This window comes from Sceloporus undulatus, chromosome 1 (assembly GCF_019175285.1).
Source record: "Sceloporus undulatus isolate JIND9_A2432 ecotype Alabama chromosome 1, SceUnd_v1.1, whole genome shotgun sequence".
Classification (NCBI taxonomy): Eukaryota; Metazoa; Chordata; class Lepidosauria; order Squamata; family Phrynosomatidae; genus Sceloporus; species Sceloporus undulatus.
In genome coordinates, this window is record NC_056522.1 from 26,640,823 (window position 1) to 26,659,985 (window position 19,163).

A 19,163-nucleotide genomic window follows, 5' to 3' on the forward strand; every position below is an offset into this window, starting at 1 on the left:
CATACTCCAAGAAATTCCTGAAAGGCATAGTATTAGAATTGAAAGCAAAAGCCTATCTACGTGACCCTTGGCATATTTCCTCCCCCTTCCTTTAAATCATAGCCTTTGTTTCGGATACATTCCTCTGAGAATGGCAGTTGCGTGGGCCTTTTTGAAATCTTTGAACTGCATCTGAAAGTAGAACAGAGAACTGTTGAAATGCACTAGTTTGACTGAGGGAGTATTGAGGTTCACTGGCATCACTGGGCAATATGTTGTTGTTCGCTGCCCTCCAGTTGGCCTTGACTCTTGGTGACCCCATGGATGAGACATCTCCAAGACCTCCCATCTTCTACTTCTGTGCTTACATCATATAGGCTCAGGCCCGTGGTCTCACTGACTGAGCGTATCCATCTGGCATGTGGTCTTTCTCATTTTCTACTGCCCTCCCCAGCATCATTGTCTTTTCTAATAATGAATTGTGGCTTCTCATGATTTGGCCAAAGTATGACAGCCTCAGTTTTGTCATCTTGGTTTCCAGGTGGAGTTCATTTATTGGTCTTTTTGGCCATCCATGGTATCTTCAGCATTTTCCCTCAGCACCACATCTGAAATGAATTAATTTTCTCTCTATCTTTTTCCTTCACTGTCCTGTTCTTGCATCTATACATGGTGATGGGGAATACAATGGCTTGGACAATTCTAACTTTAGTGCTAAGCTGTATATGTTTAGACTTTAGGATCTTGTTTAGTTCTTTCAGGGCTGGCCTTCCCATTCTTAATCTTCTTCTGTTTACCTGGCTGCAGTCCCCATTCCTATCAATATTTGATCCCAAGTATGAGAACTCTTCTACTATTTCTATTTCCTCATTATCTAGGGCAAATTTGAGGCAACATATAGCCATTCAGATATTGTTGGACTGCAACTCCTGTTATCCCTCAGTATTGATCCTGCTGCCTAGGGCTGGAGGGCAGTCGCATAGCACATGCAGAGTTAACTACCCTTTTTCTAAGGGTGCTGCTTCTAATCTCATGTGAAAAAAAACAACACAGTTAACCTTAAAAGATGCTGCTACACCCCCCATCCCCTTTCCTTCTTACTTTTTATGCCAGTTCCTGTGTAGAATATACAAAGTTAGAGTCTATTAGTGAAAATGTATAGTTAACACTGATCCCTATTGCACTTTTCATTTTGCAGTTTGATTTTAAAAAATCCTCCCAAAACCCCATAATCCACATTAGCTTTTCCCCAACCAGATATGTTGGGGTACACTTCTCATTGTCTTCCAGACAGCACATCTGCTAGAGACCAATTTGGAGAAGGCTGATCTTCCCTCATGAACTCATTAATGGTGCTGTGTCTGCATTTTATAACTCAGAATTGTTTTTGTGGGCAAAAAGTAGCATTTGAATCATCTGTGAAATGAAAACGTGTGCAAGAATTTGCTTTACATTTTAAACCACTTGTTTTTCTTAATGAGATTAACTAGTTTAACTCTGCCTTAATATTACCACCCGCTGTGCTTTTAGTTGTATCTGTCTTTGTGAGCTGCCTTGAATGCCAGTCTATGGAGAAAGTTGGAATAAAAATAAATGTACTACTACTATTATTGTTATTATTGTTGTTAATATTATTCCTTCCCCCCCAGTACTGAGACTCAAAGCAGTTTACAAAAATGAAAACAAATAGAGATTAAATACCTGATCATACTAAGATGGCAATATACATTATTTTTAAAATGCAGTTAAAACAACCTTTAATTAAAACCATTTAAATTCCATCAAAAAAGAGAAGATGAGCATGTCATAATAACTAAATAAAAATTGAGATGACCGTAGTGGCAAAGTGCCAGAGGAAATCTGTGGCTCAGATTTTGCCAGGGCTGTGAAATTGGCAAACTGTTCTCCAGCTTTCCCCTGCTTGGGGAATAATAATGCTGATCTACCCTACTGGCTTTTTGTAAGGATCACAAGATAAATATATGTGTAGAACACTTTGAACAAGAGCCAGCATGGGATAGTGGTTTGAGTGTTGGACTACAACTCTTGAGACCAGGATTCAATTCCCATTTGAAACACATTGGGTGACCTGCTCTCAGCCTCAGGGGAAGGCAATGGCAAACCTCCCCTGCACAAATCTTTCCACAAAAACCCCATGATAAATTTGATTTAGAGTTGCCATAAGCTGGAAACGACTTGAAGACATACAACAGCAACAACAGAATACTTTGAAACAGGGCTAGCCTACTGATAGGCTGTGAGAAGGTTGCCTCAAGCTGCATTTGCTCATGGTTGTGGTGGAGCAAGCAGCTGCTGTATGCCATCATTTCCTGCCCATTCCTGTATATTACAGGCAACTGGCCCTTCGTGCCTTAAGTTATTTTTCTGCCTTGAAGTGAAGTGGAGGATGATGTCCCATCAGCAGTGCCGAATGTACCTTCAATAGCAAGTCCACTCGGCTTGTGTAGGTGGAGAGGAAGAAATAGCTCCTTGCCTTTCTTTCTGGGCAGCAAAATATTAACAATAGGCTTTGCTTTATAGACTTCAGCATTTGTATATGCTAAGGATAGGAACAGTGAAACTTGGAAAGGTTGCGGAGAAGCTCAGAGCTTGGGAAAGTTACTTGATTCAAGAACTGTCCTTAGTATTTATTTTTACTTTATTTATTTCAAGGATTTATATCCTGGCTTTCTCCCACAATGGGATCCAGCTTTCCCATAGCTAGCCTCTGGCCATGCCAGCTGAGGAATTCTGAGAGCTTTTGTCTAAAAAGATAACTTTCCCAAGTCCTGCTCAAGTTGTTAGTTAGATGATGCCCACCACCTGCAATGGTGACTGGTGGCTTTCAGGTCATTGCGGTGGTGAATCTGCTCCTGGTTTACTCTAAATTTTAAAAGGCCTGTCCATGTTGCTGACTTGTTTGGGGAAATAGTGTGAGGGACCCCATTAACATGGAAGCTGCCAGGGTCCTCACACTTTGCAGTGTCTTCAAAAGCATTGTACCCTGTAACGACAAATTATTGATTACACATTTGAAAGTATAGTACTGAAGCACTGAAACAGTTCCTTTTTGACACCCATCACAAGTGGAATAGGAGCCTTATTGGCCAGTCAGTGTGTGGGTCTGTTCTGAGACTTTCTGCAAGTATAAAATGCCCACAGCTCGATTGTGTATCATAGGCAGGTATCACCATTACAGGTAAGCTTTTGTGGTTGAACATTGCTGGGTGGTTCAGGCTCTTTCACCTGTTCACTCCAGTTTCCCACTATGTGAATATAGTTGGTTGGGATTGTCTCCTCTGCCTAACTCCATACTTTTCTTTGTAATGCCCTGACGTCTGAATGGAAAGTTTTCATGTGGTTGCAATATTTGTACACTATATAATAGGCTCTCATATGGTTGAGTGCATGCCTGTAGAACAGGGAGATAAAAGGAGGGAGCAAAATGATGCCAAAATACATTTCAGCAGTGAGCAGTCCAGGTCTAGTTTGTGACTACTGAATTAAGCATTAGTGACCACCTATATGATCAGAATTCCTGTGAAACATTCTAATAAATATTGCTCATCTTCTGGCCAGGATCAAGAGTTACTTGTAAGTGAACCTCATGTGTTCTTGTGTGTGTGTGTGTGTGTGTGTGTCCAGCAAAGGTATGTTTAGGGTTTTTTTAACCATCACCCATTGCATAGTGTTTTCCAAGTGCTCCTCCTTTCATTTGCATTGTAGCTTCCATTTGAAAAATATATTTCAAAGCCATGTTGGGAATACTTCATTGAGCAGTTGTTGTTCCTGACCTACGCTCTTGCCAAAATTGCATAAAAGAAAAATGTGTCAAAGCTTAGGTGCAGAACAAGCCACACCATCATCTTGTCTGGTCCGAAAGCATTCTGAAGAAAATCCCGTAAAAGACAGGCCAGTCCCAGGGCCTCTTATAGTGATGTTGACATTTATAATAGAAAGGTGTGAGTGAGTGAAAAGTGATGACTAGTAGGTATGGAAAGGCAAAGAATGCTTACCAAAGGGACTTTTATTTTTATTATCTGGATTAGAAAGCACTTTCCCATCAAGAATAAGCTATACTTGCTTGAAATTGGCACTGAAGCATTTGGCAAGCTCCACTTAAAATTACAAGTACAGAGGTACCCCGGGTTACGAAATTAATTCGTTCCGCCGCCGCTTTCGTAACCCGAAAAGCATTCGCAAGCCGAAATGCCATAGGCGCTAATGGGGAAAAGCCGCGATTTCGTGCGAAAAAGCGCCGAAAAGCACCAAAAATTTTTTCGTAACCCGGAACAGTTTTTTTTAATGGATTTTTTTCGTAACCCGGAAATTTCGTAAGGCGGCGCATTCGTATCCCGGGGTACCACTGTACTGTATCGGAATTAAATGGTAAAGCCCCTCCCCACAAAACCCTGAGATAATTGATTTATAAGGCAGGCCTGATAAAGCTCTCAGCCCCTCAAGACTTCCCAAGCTCAGTGTTCCACTCCATCATATAATTGTTTAGCCCAGAGCCAGCGTGGTATAGTGGTTTGAGTGCAACTCTGGAGACCAGGTTTCGATTCCCTGCTCAGCCATGAAATCCATTGGGTAACCTTGGGCAGTTCACATGCTCTCAGCCTCAGGGGAAGGCAATGGTGAATCTCCTCTGACCAAATCTTGCCCAGAAAACCCATTGATAGGGTCGCCTTAGGGTTGCTGTAACTCGGAAATGTCTTGAAGACATTTCCTAACATAAGAATGAATGTTGGCCACAGGATCCTGAACAAGTTCCCCATCCTGCTGTAACTGGACATTCATTGTGCCAGTGGCTATCCAGGTTTCCCATTTAACCAGGCTTAAAGGCTAATTAAGAACTGCTTATGAAGGGAACTAGGGCTGGCCCTTAACTCTTTGTTAATACCGGTAGCCAGTGTAGCCTTTCAAGGAGAAAAGAGGCATGCATGAGCTATTGGCTGTTCTGAGTTGTGATTATGATAGCTGGATGGTTATATTTATGTTGATCCTTTGAATAGGACAAATGAATTGGCCTTAACCCAGAACTGAGCAAGCTCTGAGGTTTCTGGGGCTAACTGAACCTCCCACCCACCATCCATCAAAACTTTTCAAAAAACAAATTTGTAATTGGCTGTAAGGGCTTTTGCATTGTTAAAAAACAAATTGGAGGGGGGCAGATGGAGGTGCTCTTGTCTTATTCTAAAGCAGTGATTCCCAAACTTTGGTCCTCAAGGTATTTTGGACTTCAACTCTCAGAAGCCCCTGCCAGCTTGGCCAACAGTCAGAAATTCTGGGAGCTGAAGTCCAAAACATCTGGAGGACCAAAGTTTGGGAATGACTGTTCTAAAGGATAGAATCAGTACATAGAGAAATCTTGTAGCAACTTTGAGACTAACTGAAAGAAATTGGCAGCATGAGGTTTCATGGACTTCAGTCTACTTCCTCAGATGCATGTTCTAAAGGATAATTCTCCCTTTTTTAATGGAAAAATTATATTTGGTGGGTGAATGCCTTTTAGGGCTGCAAAATGTTAAGGACTGTATGTATCCTACATTACCCATCCCTGATCTAACTCAGCAGTGTAGATAAACAGATTTATACAAATTTCACTACATCATTGCCCAGATTATTATTATTTTATTATTTTTATTTTTATTATTGTCTAACGATTGGTCAATTCCTGAAGAAATTGATTTTATTTTGAATGGAAATAAAACCTTGAGCAGGCCACAGAACACAAGGCATTGGCATTGAATATACATTGTTGTATGTGTAAATCACTTAGCATTTTGCAGAAGATAAGCAGGGCCATGTTAACAAATGGAAAACAAGCAAATCTTTGGTTTTCAAAGCAACAGTGATTGAGTGAAGTCATGACCTTTTTGTGGCCATGCATACAAAACTGAAGCAAGGTCAGTAAAGAGTACCTAAGGCACTGCATGAAAAGATGATCACCATCATCTCTGCTACACTCCTAAAGACCTCCAGACAATGCTAAATAGCACTAAATGCACACACTTAGGAATGTAAAGCTTAAGTATGTGAAGATGAAATCATAATAAATTGCAAATAACAAAGGGAAAGTTGTCAGAGCACAACATGAGCAGTATGGTGAAAAGATTCACAGTTATTAAGCCACTCTTTTTCTCAAGTATTTCGTTTTATAGTGGTATTGCAAGCATGAGACAGGAGCGAAAAGCTGGAACATGACAGACAATCTTGGCTTTGTTATTTTTTTTCAAATGCCTAGCTTACATTTCACTTGTTGTCTAGGAGATGAGAAAAGGAGCCAGGGTGAGGGAGATAATGTAAATTGTGCCTATTATAAATATTAAGGATATACAGTGTTTGTCTCAGAATAGCAAAAGGCACAGTGAGAATGCACGTACCCACAGTGCACAGAGAACAGTGGAGCAGTGTAAGCTGTGATACAGTTCTGTTGCTCCCTGACCTTTACACAGCTTGTGGCTTTAAAAATTGGTCTTTTGTGGACATGTCAGCTGGGGTATTCTGGGAGTGGTCGGCCAAAAAAGTAGTGTTTCCAAACTCTGGGTCTGGCCCAGCATGTTTCTCCAAGTGGGGCTGATGGTTTTCTCCTTACATTCAAATGTTGAGAACTGAGTGGGATCTGTTTGGTGCTTATGCTGGTGTAAAAACCATTATGCAAGTGCTTGCATGAAGGTGATTCTCTTAATAAGGGTTACACAAGCAGTGTAATGGTTGAGCAACAGGAGAATGTGAAGCATTGCCAACTGCTCTGCCATTGGCTGCATAATGGTGCAATCCAGTATAATTCCAGCATAGTGACAGTGGTTTAGATTTATGGGTCCACTGAATCTTGGCCTCGGCATTTAGATTTTGCCTGAATATTCATTCATTAATATCAAGAAAGTTCTCTAACCTTTTACTAAGGCTAGTTTGAGAACGACTTTTCTAAGCTCTGTGCAAGGACTGAGATAGCATTCCTCTGCCTTACATTCCTGGGGTGCTGAATGGCATTTTATGTTACATTAACAGATACCTGTCTGCATAGGACCCAGTACATGCTGGTTGTTTTTGTACAATGCACATATACAAATAAACACATACTTGTGAGTTAGTAACATTAGCATAGATCAAGCCCAAGCCCACCGGGTGCTACATGGAAAGGCCCCTATTCAAACATGATTCCAGCACATGAACATCAGGTAGGCAAGATGGTGTGACTGCTAATAATGTCTACATATATTTTTAAATGTCAAAGAACAGGTATAGATTTTTATATCAATAGATATGCTGGTTGGAGGATTCTAGAACAGCAGACGGCCTTCTCAGAGGCTGTCTTCAGGCTCTGGATCTCCTTTCCCACAGAGGCTAGACTGGCACTCTCCATGGTCCAAAATACAATGCAGAAATAATCCAATTTGAGGCTGCTTTAACTGCCCTGCATCAGTGCTAGGGAATCCTGAGAAATGTAGTTTATTGTGGCACCAGAGAAGGCCAAATGTCTCACAGAACTACAGTAGCCAGAGTTCCCTAGCACTGAGCCAGGGCAGTTAAAGTGGTCTCAAACTGAATCATTTCTGCCGTGTGTTTTGGACCCATGGTGTCTTTCTACAGGCAAGTAAAAACTTAATGTGCTGCATTTTGTATTTGCTGCTTTAAAAAATGGTTTGTGTTTTTAATACTTTAATATTTTGACAGTTTAATTACATTTTTAACTTTTGTTATGATCTTAATTTTTTTAGCTGTGTTTAATTCTTGTAAGCCGCCTTGAGTCCCAAACTGGGGAAAGGGGGAGATATTAGTAAATATGATGATGATAATAATATAGTCCCAAAAGGTACTTTTCCTAAACTCTGCTGTATTGTATAGTATTTGTTTGTTCGACTTACATCCCACTTTTCTCCCAAAATGGGTTTTGACATATCAAGATGTGACATACGTTCATCTTAAGTGAACATTGTATTGTCACATATGATGACACAATGGCTTCTTTGGTGCTTGCTTGGGTGGAATAAGTTTCTAATCTTGCAGCCAGGGTTACTTGGCATTACATGTGCTTGAATGAACACTCTATCAATGCAAAACTGGTGCAAAACTGCAGAGGTCTACATCCTAAGAACTGTTCAAGTAGCAGGTTCCAGTTGTAGAGACCCACCATAAAAGACAACTGAGCAGTATTCTACCAGTTTGCATTTACAGATTAAGAGCCATTTTGCTTGGCAGTGTAACTAAACAGAACTGAAATAGATGAGGGCATTGTAATAAATCAGTGGTTTCTTATTTTATTACCCTCTACAAGCATTTGGACATTTTTGTCTGATGTACAACCATGGCATTCAGTTCAAGGGTGTAGAAGGAGAGTTGCATGTAGTGTCATTGTACATGCATATGAACCTTTTGTTGAACATTTAGTTTCACATTCTGTTCATTTGCTTATGCAGTGTTTCACGTCAACGCAAGGATTGTTAAGCACAATTAATGCACAACTCTGTACTCTGGAGCTCTACCACTGTCTCTTAATGTGTCCTTAATTTCAGTTGTGAAAAAGAGAAAAGGAAACATTTGTAATAAAAGTGGATAGAGGGTCCTCCCTGAAATTACAGATTTACGCTGGGTGAAAAGCAGTAAATGTCACCTGCTGATGGAATAACTTCCATTGTCAGAATGGACAGGAAGGTAATTTTTCCTCTCCTTTACCTCCCTTTGTGCCTTCCAGAGATTGGGGGGGGGGGGGGGCTACATGGGGGGGGGGGGAAATCTAATTATACAGTCAGGTTCACACACTATTCCTTTAAGTCCTCTTGCTAAGGCTTCAGATATCTCACAGTGTAGCTTGGGTATAATTTTATTTCAAGAGAGGAGAGTGATAAGACAGAATACCTCACTGCCTCCATACAGAGGCCTATGGGCCAAATAGCCAGTGGAACTTGAAACAACATTCAGTTAATGCAGTTAATCCATTTTTAATAGGACTTCAGTATTTAGTGTATCAATCAGTTAAAGGTTTTATCAGCTTTTTAAAAAATTGTTTTTGAAAAGTATAAAAAGAAGTCCCTGCTTAATTGGCCAACAAGTGTTTTTGTTTGGTGGAGGGGATGTTAATAAAAATAACAAGTTGTGTAGTGGTCTGAGCATCGGACTGTGACTCTGGAGACCAAGGTTCAAATCCCCATTCAGCCATGGAAACCTGAGTGACCTTGGACAGGCTACACACTCTCAGCCTCAGAGGAAGACAAAAGCAAACCCCCTCTGAACAAATCTTGCCAAGAAAACCTCATGATAGGTTTGTCTCAGGGTCACCATTAGTCAGAAATGACTAAGTACGCAGCAACAACAAAGAAATTATAGGTAGCAAACAAAATCTTAGAAGTGTTCCCTGTTTTTTCAATAAGATGGAACATATGTGTCATCATTGACACTCATCATCCAAAAAGTATCATTTTTGCCCGCACATAGTTGATGCTTTCTTCAGATGCAAACACATTAATCTGTACTGGATTGCAGTCTCTTCAACTGGGTGACAGCCCTCAATTTTACTAATGAGTAGGTTATTTTATGAGCCTCCCCCAAGGCATTTGACTGGCCACTCTTGGGGACAGAGTGCTGCAACCAAAACCAATCCTTCATCTGATTCTATGCAGAAACATTTTATATTGTTTTTGACACTTGAATTCATCCAAACGGAGAGGTGTGTGTGTGCATACGTGTGTGCATGCTTCCAGTCACCGTGAACCTGTGTTTGCACCTGTTGTAAATTTTGTCTTTTGGGCTTCTTTTCACCATAACTTATGCAAGTGTTAGACTGAACAGTGTAATTTCCACATGGGTAGGGGTACAGAGTAGTGTGTGCTGGTTTTGGGTTGTTTGTATGTGTCAGCTGAACATGCTTAAGAGTTGCTCCTTGATCAGGATGTGTAGTTGGGCCAATCAGATCTTGTGGCTCTGTGCAAAAACTGGGAGTGGAGAGAGTAAGGCTGCTACAGGAAGGATATTGGAGGATAATGCAGCCCCATGTCTCCTACCCATGATAGAGTTCCTTGCTCAGATATAATGTCTGAAAAGGGCTTATTTTTCAGCCTTTCCATGGGAGATGGGGGTGCATTACAAAGCCCAAAAGACCATCAGACAGAAAATATGGTTGCTAGAATGGCAGAGTTGTGGACAGGCATCCTACTTGCTGCAAGGTGAGGCCAGGATGTCTCTTCATTAGTCATGTCATCAGCCTTGCCATTTCCTGTAATCTATGGGCTACCTTACTGTCCTTCAATCAATTGTGCTTTCCTGTTAAATGTTCCATCACAGCTATCAATGAAGCTTGGAAAAGTAACCTTTTTGGACAACTGTCAGAACCTCCCAGTTAGGAAATCCCGGGAGTTGTACCCCCTCCCCCAAATAACATTTCAAGCTTTTGCTATTTAGCAATTTTTAAATGCCTGGGAGGTGGGTGTGAGACACGGAAAGACAATATAGGCTGTTTTAACTTTCAACTAATTAAAAAACAACAGATAAACTGGAAAGCAGAAAACAAAAATAGGCACATAAAATGCTTCATAATCTTCCCATCTTGTTCTGGCAATTACCAAGCATCATCTGCAGTACTGTATAGCCAGAAACCTAGTTACATTTTAATGCACATGAGTTTAAAAACTGTACAACACTGAGTGTTTGTAAGAAATGCATGATGACTGGTTAACACTTTTGGCATTCTCTTAGAAAAGCAAGTCAAAATCTGCAGTGGATCCAGTATCACATTTTGGTGTCTTCTTTCCATTACACAAAATAACTTGCGCTCAGAAAAGCACACTAGGGAGGAGGGAAGGTCCTCCGTTAATCTCTTCTCTCCCAGTCTTCTGATGTAGTGTTCTCTTCTTCCAGGTGTGGCCCATCTCCTGCTCGCTTGGAGCCACTTTTGGCTATGCATCTGGTCTTCTTATTGCACCCTTGTGGATATACTGGAACAGGAAGCAGCTTACATACAAAAGCAGATAACTGGAGCAAAGAGGGAAGGTGTCTTTGTTGTTGTGCTGACTCTGTAAATACTGTGCAGAGACTGTGGCCAAAAAGCAGAAGCCTATCCAAACATCTTCAAATATCGTTGGGCTGGCGTTCCTCCTCTTGAAACATGGCTTGCATGCTGTGGCAACATGAAGAGACATCTGTCGCTTGCCCTAAATTATGTTACCCCTGAGAGATTGTACTTTCCTTCCAGTCTGAATAAAGTATTCATAACAGATGGTGCCTGCTTCTTCACACGTTTGGGATTTCCCTCTCTCTCCCTCTGGGTTTCACCAAATGCCAATTCTGAAAAAAGCAGCTTCCCAATTGATCTATGATCTATTAGTAGGGTGTTGTTGTTGTTTTAAATGTATATTTGCATGGTACCAGGAGTTTCACAGTATGCGTGGCCCAGTGTGGTCTCACGTGATCAGGCAGCAATTAATGCATCTTGAGCCTATTCTTTTTTTCACCATGTGTTTCTTTGGAGTTAAAATGGCTATAATAGCTTCATCAAAAACAGTCTTCAGTCCTTTCTGTGTCAAAGCTGAGCACTCCACGTAGCAGTAGGCACCTATCTGTCAAGAAAACAAATGTTTTTAATAACTACACACACACACAATCCCCCCAAACACTATTTGTAAGCTCAGGGGACATTTTTTTGTTGTCTTTGTCCTATGGAAAACCACTACAGTACTCGATCCTCCAGGAAAAGAAGTTACTCTTTCACTGTGACATGCTGGCTGGGTTAATGGGAACAGTAACCGAACACATCTGGAGAGTGAAGCAGAAACAGCAGATAAACATCTTCTTTGCTGGCATTTTATAAAAAGTATTAATTTGTGCTTTACAAGATATAGACAATCTTTTAATTATCTATAAACTCTGTTAATGTGTTTAATCGCCTTTCATATACCAGTGAGTTACTTTCTATCAAAAAGATATTACTAAGTAACTACCCTAATCTTTAAAATTATGTTTTATTCATTAGTTGTGTATACTGTATATGCACCTGTCAATTTATGGAGACCCCATTAATTTTATAGGATTTTCTTAGGCGACAAATTCTCAGAGGTGGTTTTGCTGCTTCCTTTCTCTGAAATAAAGCCTACAGCACTTGCTGTTCATTACCAGGCTCATATTGACAGTAATACTGGAGGTTTTGCCTCTTCCTCCTCCTGCCCCCGCCTAGTCTTCAGAGCAACTTTTAAGGTACTCGGGGTGGCTGCAGTGGAAAGAGGTGATTGTCCTCATGCACACTGGATTTTGCTTCTGTGTGAGTAGAGATCTAGCACTAGATACAGCTCTAATATGGAACTATGCTTAATATGAATACAGCAAGTTCAAAAACGACCAAATTCTGCAACTTTCACATAAGAGAATACTCCAATTTTCTGTGAAGATTTTCTCCACTGACAAAATCTAAAATATGGCACTTCCTCATTTAACACTTTATTAAGAATGCACACCCTTGTCCAGTATCAAATGCAGATGTCGCGTTGTTATTTGGGCAGCTGTGTCATGCTTGGAAGCACCTGCTAATATATGAAGATTAAAGAAACGATTTGCAAAAGCCATTTTCAAATGCTTATATCAGAAACCAGCTGAATTCAGGACTGCTTGGTAGGCCCTTCTGTCATAATGAACCCACCTCCAGACACAGCTGCTTAAACTGACTGCCCATAATTTTAAAAGTAGACACTAATAAATGTTTAAATAAAACAAACACACCAGCACCAATCTTTAAAAATCAGCCGGGAGAAGAAAAACTGGTGATTGAAACAAGATTCAGCACCAAAATATATGTGCCAGATCATGGAAAATTACTTTGTGAAAACAATTTCCATTACTCATTGTCATATTTGAAAGGTAGTCTTTTGCTATTACTCATTCTACTACTGCAAAAGGAATTTATGTTGTTTGTTGCACTGCTCAGTGCTTTTCTGTTGTTTCCTGAGACTTTTTGAAGGGCAAAACCTTAGAACTTATGGAAGAAGAATGGCATAAAACTTAGGAAATACCTGTCAAAATGACTCTAAAAATGGTTTAGGTGCTATAAATGGAGATAATGAGGGACCTCATTCTCATATTGTTTCTCAAATGGGAACAACTGTTTTTGTTTTCATTCAGCTCCACTTAACAAGTCATTCTTTTTACTGTGTATCCAAAAGGACACCCACTCTTAGCTTTCTGGCATTCAGTGGAGATAAATGCACACATTTAATATAATCAATGAACCAAAAACACAGATTCAGACTATAAAGCTACAATCCCTAAAACTAGCATATAAATGTTTTTACAGCTCTATATGTACATCCCTTTTATAAAAAAGTAATTTTCTCCTCAATCTGACTGGCAGGACTTCCATGTAGCAGAAAAACTTCCTCTCATGAGCTATTTGAATGAGAAGATGGGCACTCAGTAGGAACGTCTTTAAAAATTCCTTGCCATTTGATCAAATGAAATTAACTGTTGATGAGGCACTTACCACTCAAGCGGTAAAGTGCAATTACCTGCAAGTGTTTGATATAGGTAAATGATAGATTGGGATCTACCTGTAGATCTCTGGTTGACCTGTAAACAGTTCCTCAAGGATTTCTGATGGTTTAACAACAAAGGGATTATCAACAAATTATACTTCTGAAATGAAAAAACTGAGGTGGGATGGAGGGACTAATCAAAAACAGATTTTTGTGAGGCTGGACTGTGACCTTTCTTCAGGTCTAGTTATCGTTAATTGTCATCGAGTCACTCTTATCATCAACAGCCCTGCTAAAATCTTTATTGCGTCTATCTACCTTTTTCTATTGCCTTTTTTACCCAAGTATTGTTGTCTTTTCTAATTAGTCATGTCTTCTTATGATATTGTTGTTGTAATTATATTTATTTGTATCCCGCTATTTTCTTAGAACTGGGACTCAGAGCAGCTTCACAACATTAAAAATTAGTACAATTAAAAACAGAAAAAAGTACATTAAAAAGGCATTAAATTAGTACAATATTAAAACAGATAGTTATTAAAACAATAAAACACATTTTAAAAAGATAAAACTCTCTCTCTCTCTCTCTCTCTCTCTCTCTCTCTCTCTGTCAAAATGTTTTGAAATGGTACAACATCCCAGCCTGTCCTTATAACAATTCCTTCAAAGCCTGTGTGAACAGGTAGGTCTTAACCTGCTGGTGGAAGGCTATCAAGGAGGGAGCTGTTTTGATCTCCTTGGGCAAGGAGTTCCAGAGTCTAGGGGCAGCCACCGAGTAGGCCCTCTCTCGCGTCCCCACCAACCGTGCTTGTGATGGTGTTGCGACGGAGAAAAGGGCCTCTCCAGAGGATCTCAGAGTCCAGGCCGGTTCATACAAGGAGATATCATCTGCCAAAGTATGACAATCTCAGTTTAGTCATTTTGGTTTCTAGGGAGAATTCAGGTTTGATTCGCCCTAAAACCCTTTATGTGTTTCTTTAGCAGACCAAGGTATGTGTAGAACTCTCCTCCAGCACTTTTCAAATGAATTGATTTCTTCCTGTTAGCTTTCTTCACTGTCCAGCTTTCACAACCACACGCAGAAATTAGAAATACAATGGTATGGACAATCCTGACTGCAAATGTCTGGGTTTACCCTTTTTTGTTTCTAAGCAGAAGTCTTTTGCGCTGGTAGATCTTGGAGTACTAATAAAATAACTAAAGTAAATCTTAAAAGCCAGAATCCTGTTTACTCTTGAAGCAGAATGTATGACACATACTTTCAAGCTCTTGTACTGAGAGGTAGTTTCTGGTGCACCATCTCAAAGTTACAGAGCAGAACACAAATCCATGGCATATTAATACCAGCCAATGCTTTTACAATGGGATCTCCTGATCTGCAGGCTTGCCATCCACGGATATGAGCTTCTACAGATGGTAAGCCCCACTGTTTTAAATTGATGTGTGCACGCCATAGGAAAGAATGGGACTTGTTGTTGTTTTTTGCTATCTGTGGTGGGGCGTATCCGTCCAGAATGGATCCCCTGTGGATAAGGGATGACTGTACGTAGCACTGGTGTGCACAACTGTAGCCTTCTAGATGTTGTTGGACATCAAATCCCAGCAGCCTCAGCCAGTAGAGCAAACGGTGAGGGACTTTTGGCACTTTAGTCCAATAACATTTTGGGGACTATAGTTGCATATCCTGCTCTAGTGCTTTCCAAATATAGACAGAGTAATATATTTATGTGATGAAATAGCAACCCACCAACAGTGCTGATGATTAAAGCCCTTGTATTTTATAGCTGCTATTGTCTTCATTTCTTTATTCAGCTCTGTTTCTTTTCTGCTGGTGTTTATTCTATTGTTTTACTGTGATAGTATAGGTTTTGTTTTTATATTAACATTAAGCTACTTTTTGAATGGAAAGTTAAGGTCAAAAAGTTTTAAATAAAAATAAAGAAAACATAACTGATACACATTTTCTGAGGGCAAGAAAAGGGAAAGGAATGGGAAGAGAAAATATAATACACAACAGTATAGTCTGTTCTAAGCAAGGAACCAGTGGTTCTTTAAGTAGCCTGCTTACCTCTTTTGCTAACTTCTGTCCCTGTTCCATACATATTGGTTTTTCCTTCATATCGTTCAATCTTGCTAAAGTTTTAGGGTCATCACGAAGATCAATCTATTAAAGAAATTGACAATAATGAGCATACTTTCTTATGCTTACTTCAGATCAAAATGCAGAACACAGAATTCTAAAAAACCCTGGGTTGGATTCAACTCACGACAGTTGCACTTAGTCATTATTTATGTTTTACAGTGAATTTAATGGATCAAAATCTTCTTGTTTTACTGGGTAGCAGAAATGGACTGCAGGGGTAATAAGTGACTCTCCAGCTCTTTTCAAACTCCTTCCTCGCTATATGCTGTTTCAGCCATGCCTAGTCACAGGAATGAAAATTTTGGGAATTAGTATAAACTGGAGAGTACATTCCCATCTTTCCAGACTGAATGTAGGTTTGACCTGGGGAAAAAGATACCCAATGTAACACAGGACACTGTGGTCTTGACCCTACATATCCCCAGTCTAACATAAATTGTTGGGATATAGAGTCACAAGGAAAATGTACAATGTGGGTTTTAATAGTAACCAGGCATTAAAGGGTTACTGTGAGCCATAATGATTAGGCATTTAAACAGGAATTGACATCGAAAAGATAGTCAACAAGTGCTGTAAAATACTGTAGAATGCTGCCAGTCTGAAGAGTCACTCAGGAGGGTGGCTGGATCCTTTGTGACACCAGAGGGAGAGGCAAGGCCTAGTAGGCCTCACAGAGTCTTTGCTAGAGTAGTGACGAGTGTGTTGTTACTAGTGTGGCTGGTGGATGGTGTCAATGTATATATTGTTGCACACAGTGGAAGTTCTAAGAATAAAAGCCTCATCTGAGAGAAGTTTACAGTGTCTCTTTGCTCATTGAGAAAGGGAGAGGTGTTTCTCCAGCTCACAAGCTGCTGGCTACAGTCATGAAGGTGGGAAATCTGGTGCCAAACGTTGACGCTGCGCAACATCAAAAGCATTTTAACATAAATAACCACATGCAGACCAAGCTATTCTGAGCCATATATCCTCCCCCCTGAAGCCAAACTTCATAGCCATTCCATGCTTCGCAGTGAGCAGGCAGGCTCAAACAAGTGTTTGCTTACATCCCCATAGCCAGATGCAAAATCATCGCCACAGCACTGAGACCCCTGGAGGACCCCAGCAGATCTCAGCACTGCTGTCATCATTTCATGTGTGGCTTTGGAAACATAGCCATATGCTTCTCACAGTCTTCCTGCTTGTCATGAAGCACAGAATGAATATGTGGGGCAATTTCAAGGGCTTATCAGTAAATCAGAGAAGGGACTTTGGTTGGTGTGGAGGCAAAGACAGAGGAACTAGCAAATGAAAAAGGACATGCCAGTATGGAAGAGAAGTAAGATGAGGGACAGTGATGAGAAAGAGGACAATATGTCAGCAAGCTTGATACAAAACTGTGGAAAGATGGTGAAAGTCCAGGCATGACGGAGAATCTGTAGAGCTTATTGCTCCTCAAGTCTGAGCACATGGCCTCAGAAATATCTGCTGCTATTAGTTGCAAAAGCACATATTAATTCTATAAATATAGACAATGATTTAGATAAGTGTGGGGGAAATCCATGTTTTGCAGAAGCAGAGGAAAAATCCTTTTGGGGGCACCCAGTGTGGGAATCAAAGTCAAATTCCTACTTCAAGAAGTCTCCAGTGCACATTTTCAAAACAAGAGAAGATGGAAAAGACTAAGGAAAGCGGGGGGGGGGGGGGGAGTGAAAATAAGGAATGTTTTTACACATCCTTTGCATAGTTTGGAAAGGTTACCTTTTAGATTACAACTCTCAAGATTTCCCACCTAGTATGACTTCTGGCCATGCTAACTGCCAGTTCAAAGTCATGTTTTCCAATGAATTGTTAGCCTAATCACTTAGCCACCACTTCCTACTGAAATGGGAAATTGTTGTGTAGGGTTTTTTTTTACTGCAACTTTTCCAAGCTTTGGTACTTTGGCATCATTAAGCTAAACAATTCATCAGGAAACATGACTTTGAAAGAGGGAGAGAGACACAGGGGATGCTTCAAAACATAATGACATGGGTATGCTCAGTTTAAAAATTATGAGACTTTATGGCAGCCACTTTGGAGGAGTGTGTGTCATAAGAAGTGACATGATAAAGATCCAGGGCAGAAACAGGCCATGGAGACCTTTAAAGGTGAAGAAAGGGAGTCTGGCCTGGTTATGGGGAATAATATTTTTTCTTCATTTCTTTCCATAGAACACATGATACCTACCTGGGTACCAACTAACAAGTATGGTACATTTGGTGCATATTCCTTTAGTTCTGGTACCCATTCCTCCTTCACATTCTGAAAAGAAGCCGGATTGACCACAGAGAAGCAGATGAGGAAGACATCAGTCATGGGGTATGACAATGGTCTCAAGCGATCATAGTCTTCCTGAGGACAGAAATTGAAATATACTCATATGATTTTGCACTAGCAGCTAGTGTTTCTAACACTGTAACTTTGATCTGATGTACATTCTGGTGATTTTGAGCAATGACTGCATCAATATTTCATATATGCGCACCAGCTTTCCACCAAGGAGCTTCAATTAGTAGAAATGCTTCTCATCCATTAGGGGACAATCATGGAAGGTGGGCTTAGTTAAAACTGATTTATTCCCAAGATAACCCTTCATTACCAAACAGAAATCTTAACCTGAGGTTAGCAAATTCTAGTTCAATACTTGAAACTACTATGGCACAATGGCTGTCAGAAAACTTTCTAATCCAGATCTTGTAGAAGTCACTGTTTGGATGGACTGTAACTTCCAGAATGGCATATTGGCTATAAGATTCTGGAAGTTTTATCCCAAAGAGTAAACTCTAAATCTAACCTGTTGTAATCTTAACCTGTAGGCAACTGATGACATCTTTAGAATACTTCTACTATGGATGTCCTCTTCTCTCCAAATACCCTACCTTCGGTCTTTATGTTTGGTAGGACAAAGCTCAAGGACATATGGAAAATGGTGAGTTAAAGCTCACTAGTTGTGGAGTGTGGCAGAGATTATTAAAATGTGTACTGTGGACCAAAGGGTTATGTTCTGTGCTCCACATAATCTCTCATCCATTGCTAAGAGAAACAGAATAAATGATACAAAAGGAGGGAAATGCTCACATCTATTGATTCAATGAGGTGTGGTGTTGTTTTTAAGGCTTTAAAGGGTTTGTATACAGTTTTTAATGCATTTAAGTATGCTAAGGTGTAATATTGGCATCAACTCGCCAAAAAGCATTTTCATCTGTAGCTCCCATATACTGTACTGGAACAACCTCCCGGAGGAGATAAAGCTTAGTTCCTCTTTAGATGCCTTTAAGAAAGCCTTAAAGACCCACCTTTTCCGGTCAGCATATCCTTCTGATTCCCATTAGAAATTATCACTTGCTGAAAGATGCTCTTTATGACTGACAGATGTTATTAATGTTCTTACTTGTGATTTTAAGGATTTTTTAAAAATTATATGTACTTACGGTTCTACGTATTTTGTATTTGATGTATTGTATAATTGTATTTGATGGTATTGTGAACCGCTTTGATCACTATGGAAAAGCGGTATATTATTATTATTATTATTATTATTATTATTATTATTATTATTATTATTA

At 40.0% G+C, this 19,163-nt stretch overlaps 2 protein-coding genes across 4 annotated transcripts in view; one reads left to right on the forward strand and one right to left on the reverse strand.

Moving 5' to 3' along the window:
- PIGF (phosphatidylinositol glycan anchor biosynthesis class F) overlaps nucleotides 1–11,192 on the forward strand; it is a 44,101-nt gene extending 32,909 nt beyond the window's left edge. For both annotated transcript variants that reach the window (XM_042445318.1, XM_042445309.1), the window contains exon 6: nucleotides 10,837–11,192. In XM_042445318.1, coding sequence (XP_042301252.1) covers nucleotides 10,837–10,950 — 114 coding nt within the window. In that variant the 3' untranslated portion in view covers nucleotides 10,951–11,192. The remainder of the gene's footprint in view (nucleotides 1–10,836) is intronic.
- RHOQ (ras homolog family member Q) overlaps nucleotides 10,431–19,163 on the reverse strand; it is a 50,901-nt gene continuing 42,168 nt past the window's right edge. Inside the window, exons 3-5 of one of the 2 annotated variants that reach the window (XM_042445340.1) lie at nucleotides 17,785–17,949; nucleotides 15,505–15,600; nucleotides 10,431–11,530 (exon numbers count right to left, since the gene is read on the reverse strand). In XM_042445340.1, coding sequence (XP_042301274.1) covers nucleotides 11,498–11,530; nucleotides 15,505–15,600; nucleotides 17,785–17,949 — 294 coding nt within the window. In that variant the 3' untranslated portion in view covers nucleotides 10,431–11,497. Of the gene's footprint in view, nucleotides 11,535–15,504; nucleotides 15,601–17,784; nucleotides 17,950–19,163 lie in introns of both variants that reach the window. The other variant, XM_042445331.1, reaches the window with a different exon arrangement.